The sequence below is a fragment of the Fonsecaea monophora genome (assembly GCF_001642475.1).
Source record: "Fonsecaea monophora strain CBS 269.37 chromosome Unknown Scaff21, whole genome shotgun sequence".
Taxonomy (NCBI): domain Eukaryota; kingdom Fungi; phylum Ascomycota; class Eurotiomycetes; order Chaetothyriales; family Herpotrichiellaceae; genus Fonsecaea; species Fonsecaea monophora.
The window spans coordinates 150,177-169,264 of NW_019173952.1; the positions used below are offsets into that span (position 1 = coordinate 150,177).

General features: G+C 51.4%; 7 protein-coding genes across 7 annotated transcripts; 3 read left to right on the forward strand and 4 right to left on the reverse strand.

The window, feature by feature from the left end:
* Positions 1–289: 289 nt before the first annotated feature.
* Positions 290–2,060, reverse strand: AYO21_03988 (hypothetical protein; the record flags this gene model as incomplete). The annotated part of the gene is made up of 2 exons (XM_022653961.1): positions 290–502; positions 570–2,060. 2 exons carry the CDS (start codon positions 2,058–2,060, stop codon positions 290–292), a joined length of 1,704 nt encoding a protein of 567 aa, XP_022513705.1.
* A 449-nt stretch (positions 2,061–2,509) lies between these two features.
* On the forward strand, positions 2,510–4,260 carry AYO21_03989 (hypothetical protein; the record flags this gene model as incomplete). The annotated part of the gene is made up of 3 exons (XM_022653962.1): positions 2,510–3,502; positions 3,562–3,604; positions 3,653–4,260. 3 exons carry the CDS (start codon positions 2,510–2,512, stop codon positions 4,258–4,260), a joined length of 1,644 nt encoding a protein of 547 aa, XP_022513706.1.
* A 1,741-nt stretch (positions 4,261–6,001) lies between these two features.
* Positions 6,002–6,823, reverse strand: AYO21_03990 (hypothetical protein; the record flags this gene model as incomplete). Its single annotated transcript, XM_022653963.1, has 1 exon — positions 6,002–6,823. The coding sequence occupies one exon, from the start codon at positions 6,821–6,823 to the stop codon at positions 6,002–6,004; it is 822 nt and encodes a 273-aa protein (XP_022513707.1).
* Positions 6,824–8,776: 1,953 nt separating this feature from the next.
* AYO21_03991 (hypothetical protein) lies at positions 8,777–10,735 on the reverse strand (the record flags this gene model as incomplete). The annotated part of the gene is made up of 1 exon (XM_022653964.1): positions 8,777–10,735. One exon carries the CDS (start codon positions 10,733–10,735, stop codon positions 8,777–8,779), a length of 1,959 nt encoding a protein of 652 aa, XP_022513708.1.
* Positions 10,736–11,411: 676 nt separating this feature from the next.
* Positions 11,412–13,484, forward strand: AYO21_03992 (hypothetical protein; the record flags this gene model as incomplete). The annotated part of the gene is made up of 2 exons (XM_022653965.1): positions 11,412–11,646; positions 11,959–13,484. 2 exons carry the CDS (start codon positions 11,412–11,414, stop codon positions 13,482–13,484), a joined length of 1,761 nt encoding a protein of 586 aa, XP_022513709.1.
* Positions 13,485–13,763: 279 nt separating this feature from the next.
* Positions 13,764–15,257, forward strand: AYO21_03993 (hypothetical protein; the record flags this gene model as incomplete). The annotated part of the gene is made up of 1 exon (XM_022653966.1): positions 13,764–15,257. The coding sequence occupies one exon, from the start codon at positions 13,764–13,766 to the stop codon at positions 15,255–15,257; it is 1,494 nt and encodes a 497-aa protein (XP_022513710.1).
* Positions 15,258–16,125: 868 nt separating this feature from the next.
* On the reverse strand, positions 16,126–17,436 carry AYO21_03994 (hypothetical protein; the record flags this gene model as incomplete). The annotated part of the gene is made up of 1 exon (XM_022653967.1): positions 16,126–17,436. One exon carries the CDS (start codon positions 17,434–17,436, stop codon positions 16,126–16,128), a length of 1,311 nt encoding a protein of 436 aa, XP_022513711.1.
* Positions 17,437–19,088: the final 1,652 nt, after the last annotated feature.

Below are 19,088 nucleotides of genomic sequence, written 5' to 3' on the forward strand. Positions count from 1 at the left end.
AACTAGATGAACTAGGACGGCGATGGAAGCCATAACAGAGACGATGACCGGCTTTCAAATGAGCTGAATGAGCCTCATGAGAACATTATATTCTCGAGTCTGACTCGGCCGAACGATGGAGGTTAGATTTCAGACGTGCAGCGCGTGTCATGAGCCAAAAGGACCAGGAAAATGGAAGTGAAACTGTACAATGTGTCCTATGGCACCCTGGTTAATCGTTTCAGCACGAGAGCAGCTGCCTGGAACTGGCCATTGAGCCGGCTATAACTTATGTCTGTCAAAGTCGTCGTTACTCGATACCCATCAACTCAGCCAGCTCCTCCGGACTCAGTGTGCTTCTCCTCCGTGATGCTTTTCTCGTCTTCGCGGCATTAGCTCCGTGTTTCCGTTTCCTGCTTGTGGTGCCATCGGCTGATTTCAGGTCTCGCTGAGTTTCCAGAGCTTCTGCCTCTACCGCGATAAGTTTTTCGTCTATAGATAGCACGGGCCCGGGCCGTTTGACCTGTATCGAGATTAGTACAACTCTTACAGGTTCAAGAGTGGATAGAGAGGGACAGTGTGCAGCTTACCTGACGTGGAATCCGAGATTCCAAATCAATCGCTCGTTTCCCTGGCTCGCGTCCATAGTTCTCGTCGTCATCGTCCGAGTCTGACTTGCCACCTATCCCGCCGTCTAGACTGCCAATGCCGGAGTCTGCGCTCTCTCTCGACTTCGTCCACCTCTGCGAACCTGGCTTAGAAGAACGATTCAGATGGTTCAATTCAGTTGCCTGCAATGGTCGAATTGGCTTGCCCAAATTGCCGGCTTTGCGTGCAATGGAAGCTCGCCTTTTAGGCGATCGTTCGTGTGCTGGAGGGATGTCGAGGTCTGGCTCGACAACTGGTAGTTCTCTCTTGGTGGGGTCTCTTTTCACGACGTTGCTTCGCGTTGATGTAAGATGTCCAATGTTTTCCTGTTCGGAGTTTGCGGGAAATTCTCCGTGCTCGGGTTCTTGTTCCTCTTCTTCCAGCTTACTGTTCTCGTATAATATCGACGACAGTTCATCGTCTGTCCCAAAGACAGGTTGACCGTTAGGTAGCATAGCGACACTCTTTCCGAACTCGAGCCTCGACAGATCGTCCCTGGACAGCCCTTCATTATTCTCCACCATTCGTCGCCGCCAAGTATCCATCATTGTTACCGCCTCCTTCCATCGGCTTGCCATCTTTTCCCAACCTCCTCTCAACTTGATGATTTCCTCGTCTCGAATTTCGACTTCCTCGATCGGGACAAAAGATGGATCTTTGAGGATCGACTGGCAGTGTCCTAGGATGGCAGTCATATGTTCAGCTAGTTCGTTACAAGAAGTAAGATCTTCAGGTTGTGGCTGTTGCAGGGTCGATTTCGGATCGCTGTGGTAGTGGTCTGATATATCTGTCTCGTCTTCCGGGACTTCTTTATGCTCTGCACCAGCATCCGTATCTTCCAGCCCGCTGATATCTCGCAGAATCCGCATAGTATCCGTTATTATTCGTCTCAGAGACACGTTTTCTGTACTCGTCTCATTGACCAATTCAGTGAGGAATTGATTGGTTTCTTTCTCAAGGCTCCACTCGGAGCTGTTCACGTCCTGTCCATTGCGCAATTCTCTACCCTGAACTTCTGGCTGCCAGTTGATTGTGTTGATCTTCATCCCGCTCGAGTCTTTCTTGCCGCGCTGCATTCCCGCCAAAAACACCTTGAGCTTGTCCAATTCGGCATCCCTCTTGCGGACGTCGCTCAGACACTTGGCCCGCACTTGATCCAGAGTAGATTTCAGCTTCAGCATCTGCTCCCTGAGTTCTTTTGCCTGGGTCTCGAGTTTGCGCACGTTGGCCTTCAGTGCTCGCTCCTGCGCCTCAGCTGCTGCTGCTGCTCGCGAGACGTCCGCATTCTTGGCTTGTAGCCTCTGAAGATCGAGAACATGTTGCGCTTCGTCCGCGCGGGCTTGCCGAATATGAATGGCAAGGTTCTCGCGGTTTTCAGCGTCCTGGTCACGTCGGAGGATCAAGTCGTGGACGAGATTGATGATCCGGGACATTGTAGGATTGGTACCAGAGCCATGACGATCGGGTTGGGCGAAGTCGATGGGTTTGCCGTTTGAAAGGAGACCACGCGCGAGTAAGAGATTGTTTAAGTATTGCGATGCCCTTTCTAGACTGGATGATTCCATTTTGCCAGAGTTTAGATGGGCGGAATGCCTGTCGCACTCTCTTGCAGCTCGTTTGCGCATGGCTCGAGCCAGGTTTTGTCAGATGAGGTTAGTGGTAAACACTGGATTCCCCGGATCTCGGGGCTAGGGTTTATCCGAAGATCATGTGGAGCACATTTGGTCGCGATTGAACCCGACGCGTCGCGTGCCTCTGCTTCTCACGACCCTCACGCATATCAACCGACGAGCACAATGAGGTATAGAAGACTTTCTGTTACCATCGGCTTTGTTTATTTGACACTCTTCTGAGGTACATATCCAGTTCCTTCTCTGCTCATATGAGTTCCGAACAACCCAGCACACAAGTCAGGCGTCTGCTGGAGGATTGCCTCAGTGCTGCCCGAAAGCATGACTACACTCTCGCCCTGACCGCTGTGAATGATGCTCTCAGAGCCCGTGATAGTGACAAGACCGTGTCTCTCATAAATATCCTGGATCATCGAGTTGCGGTCTATCTCCGAATGGATCTTCCGGACCAGGCTCTAAAAGACGCGAAAGCCATGATCCGACTTGATCCAAAGGACGCACGAGGCTACATCCGGAGTGGAATCGCGGAACGCCGCAAGAACAATAAAACAGCCGCAATGAGATATTTTGAATATGGCTTGAAGAAAGTACCCAAGTCAGATGCAAACCATGCATTGCTCGTCAAAGAAATTAAGGAAACAACTGAGCAGATCAGGCTCGAAGTCGTGCTCTCGCAAGCACAAGACCCCCTCAGCGTCCTCCCTCTTGAGGTTGTTGAAATCGTTCTTTCATTTCTCGACTACCGGTCGAATGTGCGTCTGCTCCGTGTCTCTAGGTCATGGAACAAGATTGTGAAGAGCTCGCGCCCACTGATCGAGACCCTGGCTTTCCCTAACTCTACAAAACAAATCACCCCGAGAGCGCTTGTTGCTGCCCTCGGCAGGTGCCAGACACTCAAGACGGTCAAATTGCCCCAACTTCCTGGCCCTACGGCGGACTACCTTCGTCGGGCGCTGACGCACAGCGAGCGCTATCCAACATTACAACATTTTGAATGGCGAAGTGCCGAGTGCTATCCAACGTGGCTCCCCATAAGCCAGTACGACTTGAGGGTAGTTATTGTCGAATGCAGCAGGCCCGTGATCCCTATTGAATGGGTTCACGCCATTCTACGCGATTGCAAATCCCTAGATACCGCGAAATTCAAACATGTGTCTGGGCCGTCCCTTATCGATACACAACTGCGCAGTGATAGTCTTCGAGAGCTTGAACTCCATTCTGGTGGTTCGGCCTGCTTCGATTCTGTATGTGAAGAACCATGGAAAATGTGACTGGCAATATTCGAGCTGACTGAGTCGTCCAGGATCGCATCTCTTTTGACTGCCCCCAGCTGAGGGTGCTCTCTTGTAAGGGTGTTCGCTGTGCCAGCCCACCTATTTTGGGACGTGTTCTAGATCTACGCCATATGACGAAACTTCAAAATATCTACCTTATCGACGCTCGTTTACACAGCATCGCCTTACCGACATCACCGAGGCAAGTGCGGCTCGTCTCATGCTCCTTCCTCGTCCAATCCTCCGTGCCTGAGCTACCTTTGACCCCGTTAAACGAGCTCGAGGAACTCCAAGTGGATTGTGATATCTTCCCTCTGTTCCTCCTCCGGTCTATCCAAGAGACCTTACCAGGAAACCTACTGAAGTTATCGGTGACTGCCAACGACCAAAGTGCTGAGCACTTGACTAGAATAATGAGCATGCCGTGGTTTCAAAGTTTAAAGTCTCTTCGCATTATCAATCCCGACTTTATCAGCGTCCAGGGGTTTCCATATATCAAGAGCTGTCTGGCTCTAGAGGAACTTCGCCTCGAACAGGCTGGGAGCATTGGGGCATTTGTGTCGGATCTAATCAGAGAGGCAGCTCAACTTCGGAGAGTCACGCTACTTCACTGTCCTAATGTGGCCAGAGATATCATTCCATGGGCAAAGGAACGTGGTGTGGAGGTTGAGATACACCAGCGAGACATACCCGCAGCTGGTGGGCGCCGCGTTGTCGAGACTTATTGAGCTGTTACACATCGGCTTTTCTGATAGGCTTCGTACGCGACGGGTGTCTCAGACAACACCGTGCCTACTGGGCACACCACAACCCGACTCTCTCGAGTCGACTCGTCTAGAACGATCAGAAATGGGTGTTCTCAGACATACAACCAAAGTTCCATGGTGGGACATTGAAGGTCAACGCCAAATTTCAGAGGACATGATGCGCAGAGACCATGTCAGCTCCACAGCATGCACAGGGGACCAGCATCTGTTTGGAGCGGACGGCATCGATGACCAACAGGCAAACCTTTCAGCACAGCAGACAGGGCCGGGTCACACCTCTCTGAAGGATGACTCGAGAGCATGCGGATGCTCGCTGCTGTTGTGGTCCCATGAGAACTGGCTGCGTTAAGGTCAACGTTGCACAAGAACAGGGTGGAGGGAGGAGAGTGTCATTCAGCGATGTGCATTCACACAAGACCCCCGGTTGAAGCATATCAAATCCAACTGCTTGCTTTCCCGAGTCGAAAATCTCTGGTCCTTTCTCTCCCCTATCCCATGTTTGCTTGACTGATTGACTGACTGATTGACTCTCTCCACCCTTATCTCTCAAAGACTCAATCGCCTCGGTCTTTTCGTTCGCGGTTTACCCGTAGAAATCGTCTTCCTCCACTCCTAGGTCCTGATCGTGACCAAGAGGACGCACAGCCTAGGGATCCTACTCGCTCCCATCGTGGACGGCAAAGAGCTTTAAACGTCCAAGTACATATGTAGACCTCGCATCGTTCGACAGATGAGATGAGATGATTGATGGACAGATGAATGGGTTTTGTTCCACTTTCTCTCACTGTGTTCGTTTCCCGCGCTCAACCGCTCAGAAAACATAGAGGAGGCATGCATGTCTATCTATCCAAAGTCAAGTCAAGGGCTCTTCTGAATGACTGAATATATTGCGTTTCATTAGTTTGCATGCGCTCGTGCTGTGGGCGCACAAACCACACACCTCTATACCCATACACATACGCCGTCTAGACCTGGCCATGCTGTTGTTTCTAGCCAGACGAATCTGCCCAAATCATCTTTCACTCCATCCGTCTATCTGCGCCTCACCCCAGCCTTGTATTGAAACCATATTACAAGTATAGCCCTTTTTTCTGGTTGCCCGTCCGACCTTTCCTTCTGCCACACTGACCATCTCAGATGACCAAAAAACCCTAGATTTGACATAACCATCACGCAACGATCTGCTTGTCTTGCGACAAAATACATCTGTTCACTTTCCTAGTGTCCGGTCATTTCGCCTTGTTCGTCTTTTGAGCTTTGTACGGGATCTCAAAAAGCCGAGTTCAGACAACCAAAAGCCCGCAGCCAAGTTGAAAACCCCCTCCTATACAAGGTTTGCTAACTGACCATTCGTTGTCATCTTTGCCACGTCTCGCGCTCGGTTACCATCCGTGGACCATGGTCAGGAAAGCTCTCGAATCGCGTTTCTTCGTTGCTCTCCTCTGAGACTAATGCACAGCTAGTCTGCTGCTGGTGCCATGATGGTGATCCGGTCTCGTGTATCCTCGTCTCGTCTCCCTGCTCGATTGGCGCCAACCAGGACTCAATCATTGGCACGCCAAGATCTTAGAAGTTGACGTCGCAGGCTTAGCCCTCTTCATAACGTCCGGGCGTTTGAGTTGTTGGCAATTGTCTGGAGAGTCGCAATCCCGACTCATCCATGTCGTCCAACCCATTGGAATTTCGAACGCAGCATGCCGAATCATAAGATATCCAAATCCTCAAACTCTGCGACCAATCCATCAACTGACTCCCAGCTATGCCGTGGTTCGAACTCCATCGGTCTACTTGCATAGCATCCCACCCAGACCGTCGCCTTCTGATGTTCCAGCCCGCCACCAAAAAAGCCCATGATCTCGCGCATCTTCCTCCAACCGGACGCAACGTCTTCTGGATTGCGTTCGCGTTGGTATCGCGGATCGAGGTCAGGATAGGAGTAACGTGTCTGCTCAAGCGAGGCGATTTGATCCGGTAATTTGTACCAGATCCAGAGCGATTCCTCGACGCGCTCGAGTTTGATGCGGAGTGAGTGCGAGGCAAGTGAGTACAAACCATAAGGTGTCGGTGGCGAGTCCAAGCGTGCTGAAGAAGACCAGTCTGCGCCGCAAGGAGAAATCGCCACTACGGAAGCGACATGGAGCTCTCCTTCTATCAACTCGAGGCCAGCTTTGGCCCATTTGCCCGTCGCCAAAGCTTCGTTTCCGGGTCTTTGATACCGTGATGGGCGACGAGCGGCAACTGTTGACGGTCCTGACGGATCAGGAAGCGAACCAGCGAAAATGACGATTCCGGCTTGGTCAAATTCCCTGGCGAAGTCAGCCGATACGGTAACTTCCGCTAGGATGAAGGACTGGCGTAGGCGTTTGAGGATCATAGGCGCAGTCGTGTCATCGGAGGCTGAAGGCTTGCGCCAGATGCTTGTATTTGGCGGCGCCTTCAGTGAGAAGTACTCATGCAGGTCTTCGGGTTGTTCAAAATTGGCTGGTACATTGACGGCCACAAAGTCCTCACAGGCGAGCTCCATTATGTAGGACAAATTCGGAATTCGAGCGCGATTGCTGGGCGTGGGGATTGGAGGCTTTGCACTGCAAAGGCCCGTTCGTGGTTGGTAGTAAGAAAGATGAAACGTCAACTGAATTGTGGTCTGTTATTCGAGTCGAGTCGCCGGCTCAGTGGTTGCACAGCAGAAAGCTATTCGCAGGCAGACGAAAAATGACGGCTTCGGGCAAAACGTGGTGTATCTGTCTGAAGGAGTGGATTTCACTGACAGCCACGAACCATCTCACGAGGAATGGCGAGTTGACAACGAGGTAAGGCACTGATAGTTGGTCTAAGCATTTTCAGAAATGTAGGAGCAACATGTCGTGTTTTAAATTCGAGCAGCTGACAAGGAGGGCAACAATAGAGATCCAGTGGCATCAGGATGCGAGCATTTGTCTGTGAGAGGTCATTGCAAGGATATCGGTGGTGAGGGAGGGAACAGAGGTAAGAACGCTGGATGGATGTGGCCAAACTGCCAATATTGCTGGCGATGGAACTGCGTGTGCTAGGCTCAGCAGCTCTTGGACGAATCATGGGGCCCTCACGGATTTGACGGTCCAGTGGACCTGCAGAGGGGAGTATTGCCTCAGGGGAAAGCCACGAGCTGAAGAAAATACCTTGCTTGCATGTTAGATGGAGGTTAGCCATATGCCGATACGTCGCCACGCCCCGGCCGGAATCATCCTGGCCAGCCAATCAACAAGGGTATCACCATGTTCCAATATTAAGTGAACCGGGGAGTTGGGAACTCATGGATGCAACAAGGTTTCCGGGAACCACACACCGCCGGCACAACAAGTGCGAAGCCGGAAGTGGAAGATCGATCATTAATCGCGGAGGCAAGGTGACTGCAGGTACGAGTTACTCTCCATCAAGGGAGTCTAGGTTGTGTTCTCATGACCGGGACCGACCTGTTCAGTCAGTGTCCACCAGTCAGCCAGCATCAGCAATAATTGGGGGCACCCTCCGAGGGCCCCAAAGGGGGTTTTGATAAGGCACGCGGCATGCATTGGGCCTTGCTCTAGTTGCCATCCCACAATAAAGTGCGTGCCACAACTGGGGCCTAATGCTCTTTAGTCTTTAGTATTGGTGACACGGCAGCTGACGGGGAGGGCCGTCTGAAGCGATGGGTTAGCGGCGCCGACTGGCAGCTTCGAGAAGGAAATGATGGCTTCAAATTGGCCAGGGGAATTTTCCGTCTGGGCACAAAAGCAAAGGGACATTTGGCATGTGTAGCGAGTGTTTGGTTACGGAGGAGATGGAGGATGCCGACTAGGAGGAGGACGAGGAGGACAGAGATGGAGGTGGAGGTGAAGTTGATGATGAGGATAGTGATGATGGTGGGAGGATGGAAGGTTCCCTGGTGAAAAGGTTGGGTCAGTGGTGGGTGGTGGTGGATGGCGGATGAGATGACGCTGAGGATCCGAGCGCAGCGCAGTTTCAACCAGTCACTCAATTACCCAGTTTTGGCACGATTGGAGGCTGCGCTTGTCCCTCCCCTCGACCAGATGATCTCGTTTCTCCGCCACCACCACCACCATCGCATGACTTAAACTTGCACCTCCGCTGCCCTACAGCCAGTGTCGGCCTCATTCTCCTTCCTCGTTGAATTAGGCAATGTGATTAGAGGTGGTGTCCGGATAAATGCCTGAGAAAAGTTTGCTGCTCTCGTTTCATTTGCCGCAGTTGGTTGCAACGTGTCTCAGATTCCTGTCCAGCTGAAATTTAACCCAAGTGGCCTCCTCCCCCCTCCGTCGCTCTTTTCAGCTCAAGCATTGACGAAAGGACACTGTCCACGAGACCTTGGTCGATACATTCAGAGAGGGTCACGACTCGATGACTGAGCTTCCTGTATTGGAAGGCGGAAAATGGTACTCTTGTTCACTGCGCTGCAGACAACTAGAGTATGCACATCGAGGAATCATAGATAATCTCTTCACTTCTTCCCTTTTCCCTTCTTCTTTTTGTTAGCACCTCCGGTAGAGGCTGTGACCACTGTAGCAGCACTGGGCTTCGCATCGACGTTCAACGATTCATCCACTGCGCCACCCTGCGTTCGATCATCACTCCCACCTCCTCCTCGCTTGCCTTTCTTCTTTCCCTTGGGAGGGCGATAATAGCTTCTGTCTCTCATGGGAAGCCACCGCTCGGGATCCGGTTTCTTGCTTTCATCATAGTCCTTCGGCAATCTCGATTTCCGAACACGTTTAGGTTTCAGGTTGCCACCCTCCGGAGCGCTCCGTTTCCTTGTCCGGCCTAACTGTGCTATTGTGAGGGCATTTGACGACTGTGGGATACCGGTATTCTCCAAAAGATCGGTGTCGATATTGCGAATGAGCTCCGACGTAGCCGTCAGCTTATCAGTATCCGCCCCAGCCACAGCCTCGTCATCCCAGGCATGTGATGCCACGTAACCGGCAATTGTAGCCTTGTCGTTCGGTTGTTGCTCGCGAAGCTTGGTAAAGATATCGCATGCAAGTTTCAAATCCTCGTTGGACTGTGATTCCAACAGTGACACTCCTGCAGCGGTGAGCAAACTTGTCGGTGCATTCGATTTAGTCCGCCAATAAGATGCAGCTCTGGCAAGCTCCTGCTTGACATGTTCTTTCTGGCCTCGAGCCTTGTACAAACTGATCATAAGACTCACAAGCATAGGGTTGAATCTGATGTTTTGCTCGCCCTCAGCGACAGAGCTCTCCAGTCTCTTCAGCAATGACTCGAATAATTCGACTGCGGAGGTGATGTCTCCGCTCGCCACGTACAGCTGCACTAGGGTGATACTCAGCCCAATGTCGGTTGGCCGTTTCTCAAGTGTCGGCAATATTTTTCGGATCCCAGCTCTGCCCATTGCGTTCTGGGCATAAGCAGCTGCATTGAAAAAGGATGCAAGTAGTGCATTGGTTGACAGAGAAGGAGAAGTGCATTCTTTGAGGGCTTTAGATGTAGACGCGACAATGCCACCGAATTTGAAAGTCTGTAGATCGATAGTGTTTCTGTTGGATTCCAGAGGGACGCTCTGGTACGAGAAAAGCCGATCATTTGGTGGGACGTTGGGAGTCGAGTGGAAAATCTTGTGCGCGAGAAATTGGTTGGACACAGACGAAGCCAGTAGGACATTATTCTGACCAACTGTTCGAGTCGAAAGGTCAGAGGCTTGCGCTGCGTCAATTTCACCGGCTAGGCTCTCTGCTTCTGCTGTTTTGCCCAAAGATAGCAGCACAAACAATTGCTGGATCGAAATGGGAAGGAGCTCGTCAGCCTTTTGCTGGTCTGTAAGATCATCCGAGTGTTTACACAGTTCCTTTGCCCGCTTGAGGAGAACTTCGGCCTGAGCATATTCTCCTCTCGCAATGCTACCGCATGCGGCATTATACGCGGTTTCGAAGGCTTCAAGATCTTCTCTTCCAACTCTTCGTATTGATTGGAGATCGGCAAGACCGAGCCACTGCGCTTGTGCATCGATAGCACCCTGGTTCACCTTTAGATCATATTGCTCCGAATCGACCTTTTGACTCCGTAGGCGCTTGTATAGTTCCGAAGGAATGTTTGGGTCTTCAAGACGGTATCGGGCCTGTGCCTCGACATGCTGTGCCCCTCTCCCCTTCACCGTTGCCGCCAAATCCGCAGCCTCTTTTAGGCGGCCAGTCTTGTACAGGGCGTAGGCATACTCGAGTTCAACCTTCTTTTTCAACCCAACAGTATCTTCAATGAATTTCACAGCATCCTCGTAACGGTCGAGTTTCAGGAGGGCGACGACTTTGACATGTTGGGTTTCCGGACCAGAGCCCTTTGAGGACTTCAATGCTTTGTTACATTCCGTGAGAATCTGCTCATGGTCTTCGAGGGTTGACTTTTTGAGGAGGGAGGACAGAGTGGAGGGAAGTGAGGCGGACATGCCGCTGGTGAATAGGACTGAGGTAACCAAGTTTCTATCGCATGCCTCGTGATGGCCAAGAAGGGGACATCTAGTCAAGGAGAAGGGCAATACATCTTCTGTTAATGAGAGGTGGCTCGTTTCTCTAGAGGTTGAGCGAATGGACTCTATCGTGGGGCCAAACTTGTCCTGTGAAAATGCCAGTGAATTTCACCCCACACAATCATTTCCCCAAATTCCTCAATCAGAAAGTTGCCCTCTGAGAAGACGAGCACACGACTCTCTTGACGGAGCCCTATTAGCTACTATTGAGGTAGGAAGAATGTCTGGGAGACAAGGCGCTCAAATACGCCATCAAAGAAAGATGCCGTGATAGAGTGCGCAGTGTGCAGTGCGCCCAATGATCAAGTTTGAGTGCCGCCATTTTCTATTTCGTCAATCGGTCGAACTGTGTTTGCCTTTCTATGACTCTTACAAGTTCAAAAGATCTTCAACGGGTTTCTCTTCCCTCTAACTCTTGCAGCAAACAAGTCACCTTGAGTATTGCAGTGAATCGCAGCCTCTGATTCTCAAGTGAATGTCCACCTTCTTCCACAGTCTGTTTGGTCTATACAACAAAGTTTTATGTCGCCCCGTCAAGCTGCTACATGCCCCTGTCTCGCCGCGCGGTCCGTTCTCTCGAACCTTGTCATATGCCATGGATATCAACAGTGGCAACTTCTCAGAAGAAGTCCTCAAAATTATTCAGCATGTCGCCGACAGCCGTTTCATCGCCCTTGATCTGGAGTTCTCGGGTGTCTCTGGAAGGAGGCCTGGGGGTCGCTCGGGCAAGCTTGATTTACACGAGTATTATCATGACCTGAGATCGGCGGCACAGATCTACCAGGTCTTACAGGTCGGTTTGACTATTGTGAGCGAGGATGTCGAGAAAGGTACGTGTTTGACCGAAATCTGAAATTCACGTCCCTGAATTCCACCTTGTGAGGGCTTGATGTATGTGAAGAGCGAACCATAGATGTCCCTGACCCATCACCCCGCCTTTCGCAAGGATACTGAAAAGGACAACTATCTGCTGGTTTGTCGGGCTAACAATTCTAGGACGATATGAGGCGCGGCCCTATAATTTTCATCTCAGTCCACTCCCCGCCACCAAAGAATCAGTCTTTACTCGGGCATGGTCATACAACAGTGGTGGTACGATGGTAATGAGCCTGTTGGTCCTCAGCAATGGCTGACCTGACTAGCAATCTCTTTCCTGCTACGCAATGGATTTAGCATCGACAAACCCATCCTACAGGGTATTCATTATCTTTCTCGGCAAGAGGAGGATCAAGTGCGCAAGAGATTGACTGAAGACGAACAAATGAAATCGAATATATCCGACATGACACTCAAGGAAGAAGACTCACCCCTGGTAGAACATATCAAACAGTCGATTGATGAGTGGCAGACCTTACCCAAGGACAAGCAAGAAACCTATCTCAATATTCCCACAGAAGACGCCGAGGAGCCCATACCTTCCATACTGAATCGCTATCAGATTCGATTGACCCACCAGATCGTCAGGAACGAATATCCAAACCTAAAAACCCAAGGAATGGGTCATTTTGTCCAAATCACCAATCCTACATTCAAACAGCAGGCCAACGAGAGAAAAGAGCGTGAGAAAAGACGCGAGGCAGAGATAGCGAATGCTATCGGACTCCGCTGGATCTTGGAAGCCATCATCGGCGGCGACATCACTAAACTTCCACATTACTACGTGATAGCAGGGTTTCCCCCGGAAGATCAACCCAAGGACGTGCAGGCTCTTCTCAACCAGCTCCAGAAGAAATTGCAAAGCCAGTCCCGAGCTCTTGTCGGCCACAACTGCTTGACAGATGTCATGAATCTGTATCGGTGTTTCATCGGCGACCTCCCGGAGAAAGTGGAGGACTTCCGTGCAAGGCTCCAGGAACTGTTTCCCGTCATCATCGACACCAAATACGTTGCAGGTCTGGGCAGCAAGCGATGGGCGGACACGTCCCTTAAGGCTGTTGAGAGCGACTTGGCTTCTGTGGTACTACCTGACATACATTTGCCACTCAATTTCGACCGCTATCTTTACGCTGCCAATTATCATGAGGCTGGATTCGATAGCTTTGTGACGGCTAAGATTGGGCTGAAGCTGCCTGCCAAGCTGAAAAGAGAGCAAAAGGATGTTGAATCTCTGGTCAAGGGCTCTGGTGGTATAACACAGGAGAGTGCAAGCGGTATATCGGGAAAAGGTGCCGATCAGCCAGCGAAAGAAACCAAGGCAGGACAAGATGGCCACATGCAAGGCATGACACAAACGCTCGTCAGCATCATCAAGTCTCCGGTAAGCACGGTTACATCTATCTTGACACAAACACCAGATACGGTCGACCAAGGTTCCACCATATCTATGGCAGCCAGGTCACCACCCAGTGAAATGGACCAGAAAATGGCCAGCACCAGAGTTGTTGTGGCCAGGGAGAAATCAAAGCCGGCTTTGGGGTCCAAAGGCGAGCTCCAGAAACTAAGGATAATGTCGAAGAGAGCCAACATCTTCGACATTCTTGAAGACGACGATACGGAAATCTCAGAGGAGCAACTCAAAATCAATCAACAGCGGAGAATTGCAGACTTGGTGGAACAAGGTCGACTGTTACCGAGATGGGAAGAGGATGCAGCGTTTTGGCAGCTGATCAGCAACAAGTTGCAGGCAAATGCAACCCAAGAAGGCATACTGGATCTTACGAAGCATTGAATCCCATCAATGAGTGTTTTAGTAGTCATGTAGATGCTTCGGTACTTAGGCAAGCAAGCAAGTCAGACACTGTGGCCCTTGATCCTGATGCCGAGGTTCAAGCGACCCGAAATGTGTAAATCCAAGGTCCGTGACGAAACTCTTTATGGGGTTGATCATATTCTCCTCAACGCCGACCACCGACTTGGCCTACACTCATTCTCCAAGTAATTGCCAGCCGTGTTTCTCTAATCCATTCTTGAGCGCCCTCCTTGCTGCGTGTTCAAGAGAAAAATCGTCATGTCAATAGGCACGGATTCCCAGTCAAGCTCCCGCGACCTCTCGTCGTCAATCTCGTCACTCAACCAGTCGAGCAAGCGGACGTCATCCGAGATCTCCAAAATCTACAAGCATGCCTCTCAACTTTTTCTCACGCGCCGTTTGCTGGAGGCATACGAAGCCCTACAGCCTGTGATCACACCCTCGAGCCAAAAAAGGCCGGATGACAGCCCGGCTCTCGCACCCATCGCGACTGCGACCACCAGCCAGCGCATCAAGATCTGGAGCTTATACGTCACGCTTCTGAACTCCATCGTTGACCTTGGGTACGAAGAGGGGAGACAGGTGTTTGGGCCCAGAGAATACAAAGAGATTGTCAGGCGCGTACAGCACGGCGAGATCTGGGAGCAGGTCGTCAAGGACGGATATCAGGGCAGAGAGGGCTCGGTTGATGCGGAAGTTGTCTACAACTTGTATGGGAGCTCCTTTCCCCTGCTCCGTGTTGAACTTGACATTACTAACACGATCAAAAGGTCAAATCTCCTGCTTTCACAAGCCCCGGACCAGAAAATCAATCAATCTCGACTCGAAACCTACTTTTCGTCCTCTTCACAGCCAGATCTCGACCTCTCCGCCCACCTTGACCACGCTCTGAGCAATGGTCACCAACATTCCTCGGGAATGAATGGTGCCAACACCCCCAAAGATCTCACTTCACGCATAAAAGTTCTCGAAATATTCACGCTACATGTGCTACCCCGAAATGGCGAATGGGATTACGCAAAGAGTTTCATTTCGAACAGTGATATCTTAGACGAGGAGAGACGGGAAGCATTCATGCAGACTCTGCAGGAACTCCAAGATGTCACGGAAAGAGAGTCTAGTCTTGAGGTTGCGGACGAAGACGTCTTCGAGGATACAGAAGAAATATTCTCAAAGCAGGAAGGAACCGGCACTGATGATAAAACAATGGAAACGGTTTCTCCGTCGCAAAGTGGTGCGTCCAAACACCAAAGGACGAGTAGCGAGGTTGACTACGGGATCGAACGAGCACATCCCAACGGCGGTACCCATACAGCAGCAACCAAGGACCAAACAGCAGCTATTGCCTCCTCGCCCATGACCAGCCTTCCTCCTCAACCCGTTCCAAATCCACGGTCGCCCCCACCGCCTGGTCCTCCGAGTTCATCAATACAGGGCCGCACCCACTTCTCGCCTCCTGCACAAACTCCCCGCCGTCCAGCCAGCCGAAAGAATTCCAAAGCTTCCTCACAGAATGCACTAACGGCACAAGCCCGTGAGCTCTTCCTCGCTCTATCGAATCTAGTCCGCAATCTCGCCACAACCCTTCAGAAGAATCCTACGGCAATGCTGCGATTCCTCCTTTTTGTTCTAGCGTTTGTGATGGCATTTTCTCAGAGGCAGATTCGCGAGAAGACGCGAGAAGCAGTGAGGCGGGCATGGGAAAAGTTGCGGGGAACTCTTGGGATGGGGGTCAAGGTCAGCTATATTTGAGGAGGGGGTTCAAAAGCGAAAAGACTCAGAAGACTGAAGAAGTATACTATAATGGAAACGGGAAGAGACAAGCGCCACAGATCAAGGCTATGAAACCTGGACAAATGGTGGGCTGGGTTTTGGGAGATTTCTTCTAGGAGGGTGGTGCACACTGGATGCATTCTCCTCCTCCTTCTTTACCGCGGGTATATCGCGCGTTTCTCATCATCAGCATAGGGTGGTGTACATACATGTTACTGTGGTGGCTTTCCCAGTACTCGATAGTTCGCCTGTCAAACTATGTTGTGATTCGAATGACCAGGCTGCTATGATGTGACGTGATGTGACGGGACTGGTATGTATGTATGTAGTTTTACTCGGTACTCGGTATTCGATGCAAGTACTCGTACCTCTTGCTCTGTTTTTTCCGTGCAACATGTCACATTATCGAAACGAGGGATAGGGACATTGTAAATATACATGTACATTGTATTCGACAAGAAAAACCCCAGGGATTTCGAAACCCTTCCTCCCAGAAACCCAACGGTAGCCCCTAGAAGATCCCCCTCCCGTCAGAATGAGTTAAATCTTTGCATCATCACAACCGCTACCAGCAGGCTCCTTCTTGCGCATCCCATCGTTACCACCATGTCACACTGTCCGCCGTCCAGCACAGGTCAACAGGCGGGCCCCTCCTTTGCTGCGTCCTGGTCACCACACGGCCCGGGAACCATAGCTAGCCAGCATTACACTTGGGTTACGAACTACAAGAATAACCCCAGGCGCTCTGAAAGCGACAGAGTCAAGTGGGAAAAACAAGGCAAAGAGCAGCAGAAGGCTAGATAGTCATCCGAAAAGCGTAAACACCTTGCAGTCCCGTGGACATGTTCTACTTGCTCCCCACATCACCAATTTGCTGTACTCCGATCTGAACGCCTGCCTTCTCCAGCCGCTCGAGGTAATTGTCGCCCAGGCAACTCGGCGTCAAGAATCCCGCACCGTGGCTCTTCTTAATCTCTTCCTCCTTTGTCAAGATGACCATGGCGGCCTCGCTGATCAACAGGGCGGTGAGAGCATAGATTCCACCCTCATACCGGAAACTGGCCAAAGCCTTGCGTTGGTTCTTGGCGAGCTGCTCGGCGACGGCGACGGCGCGGAGTTCTAGAACATCGCCCTTGGTTGATTCCTTTGTCGGGCCTGAGCCTGGTTTGTAAGCGGCGAACAGTTTCAAGATGGCTCGCGTAGGGGGAAACGCAAGCATCAAGACCAAGACAGTGACGGCGATGTGAATCAACACGCCGACCAAGGGACTTGCCACCGCCATGTACTCCTCGTACGTGAAATTGAAGCCGTAGAAGTAAGGCGTCAAGCCAGCGGAGCGGTGGACTATGGCCTCGTTGGGCTTGGCGGTGATGGAAGTCGTCAAGTGGCCCAGGCGTGGGTACTTCCAGACACCCGTAAGTTTCTGCAGACCAGTGCGTGCGTACGTGTTTGGTTCGGGGTTGCGTGGGTAGATGGTATCCTTGGTGTAGGGCCGTAGCTGGGAAGGAGACAGAACAAAGGGGTCGCTAAGACACTGCCTCATCACCTTCGCAGGATAGTGGTCGGCCAATCCCAAACCAGTGGCCAAGGTGCCGCCACTAGGTCCAGAGGACTTCAACTCGTGCACCGAGGCGACCATGTCCATGACACCGCAATCCCAGACTTTGCGGATCAAACGAGTGGCTATATAGGCAACCAGGTCGGACGGTGCCGATTCAACGCCTACTTCGGGAATGATGATGGCTCCGGTTTTCTTGGCCGTATCGTCGTACTTGACAATGATATCGCGAACCCATGGAGTCTCGCCAGTCACGTCAAGATAGTGTGTTCCCTGTTGAGCACATGCTTCGACCACGGGAGTCGAGTAGAGGTGGTAAGGTCCCACGGCATTCAAGAGCACCTTGGTCTTCTTGACCAGAGGAGTCAATTCAGGGGAGGTCAAGCTGGCCACAGTGATGATGTCGGGAGAGTTGCGCGTCGAATTCAGGGACTTCAGCTCACTGACCAAGGACTGGAGTTTGGATTGATTGCGTCCAGCCACGGCCCATGTGATGTTGGTGGGAAGGTTGGTCGTGATGTACTCGGCAATCAGTTTGCCAGTGTAGCCCGTAGCCCCCAGGAGGATAATGTCATATTGACGACTGGCAGCAGCAGCCATTGTGAGGCGAGGTGATCCGTCTGGATGTGGAAAAAAGGAGGTAGAGACAGACACGCAGCCGTCCCGGGAAGTGAGAGGGAGAAGTGCAGGTACTTTAAGGAACGTGGAGAAGAAAAGAATACAAGAAGTGGAATCAAAATAAAACAGAGTCTCGACAGCGCCAGCAATGGTCAGCAATTGAGATATTCGTTGGATGGATACAGTGTAGAAATGAAGGCCAAGGTGTCGTCTTTTTTGGGGGGTTGATGGGAGGGAGGGACAGAGGAGTAGAAGCGGGACCCACGAGTCCACCACGCTAAAGACGCGAATGGAGCTGAACCAACGTGCGAATAGAGACCACAAAGCGATCAAGGTCGTTAAACAGAGAACACAGACTGAGGGTTTTGGGGCCTTTGAGACGGGCAGGGCGTTAGTCTTTTAGCTCGATTGGTTGCCCAGCCGAGCACTAATGGCGGGATTAAACGTGGCTGGAGCTGGGCGTTGGCTAGGTACTCCGACCCCCAATCAATGTAATCAGGGTGAACGCAGCGCGCTGTGCTAAGTATCTACAAAGCCTATTTCCCCTTACTGCCTTATACCTAGGTAAGGTGCCTAACTACCTATACGAGGCACATTAGGGGCTGCCTTTGCGTAGGTACCTGGGCACCTACCTTACCTAGTACCTACTGTGGTGGAAAACACTAGTGTGCGCCCAGAGAAGGGGGGGGGCCTTGCTTGCTGGGAGCCTCTCACTCTAGGCGGGAGCGATACGGAGTCCTGCCCCCAACACAAGGATATTTTTGGCATCTCCTAATAGGCTTGTCAGGAGTCAGAATGTCCGGGACCAATGCACATGCAGCATCACAGTTATACAAAATTTGCTTGTCGGAAGGAGTCCTGGACGTCCACACATACTGTGCACACCACGCGCAGAGGGGTACACACCAAAACTCATGGGACTTTCCCCGTATTACTTGTTATGTGTTCAAAATTCTCCACCATTTAGAGAAGGTGGAATGATATGTGGCATGAATAATAGTTTCCAGTGTTCCAGATATGGGTCGTGAATCCCTCTGGCTCCTACTACCCCTACAACCCCTGATGGGCGAATTTGATGTGAACCCCGGGCTGACTCAGCGGGGGTGCTGGTTTTCACGTGATAAGATGTCACAACCACTCCATGCCAAGCCACTAGGCGGTCAAACCGCACGGTGAAACCCTTTGAACTTTTTGTAAACTTGTGCAAATTGCGCGATCCAACAACGACATTTCCAGTTCACCTACTCATTCAATCCTTCGTCCACCACAGCCAACATGACGAAGCGCACAAAGAGTAAGTCGAATATTACCTTCCAATTCTCGCAGAGAGGGGTGACTGATTTTCTGCAGAGGTCGGCGTGACCGGCAAGTACGGCACTCGTTATGGTGCATCCCTCCGTAAACAAGTCAAGAAGATGGAAATCACCCAACACGCGCGGTACATCTGCACCTTCTGCGGCAAGAACACTGTCAAGAGACAAGCGGTCGGAATCTGGAATTGCAAAGGTTGCAAGAAGACTGTGGCTGGAGGCGCATGGACGGTTTCGTAAGTCCAAGAGGAGGGTCACACACTGAATTGGACGAAATTTTCTAACCACTCTCAACCTCTCAGAACTCCTGCTGCGGCTGCCACC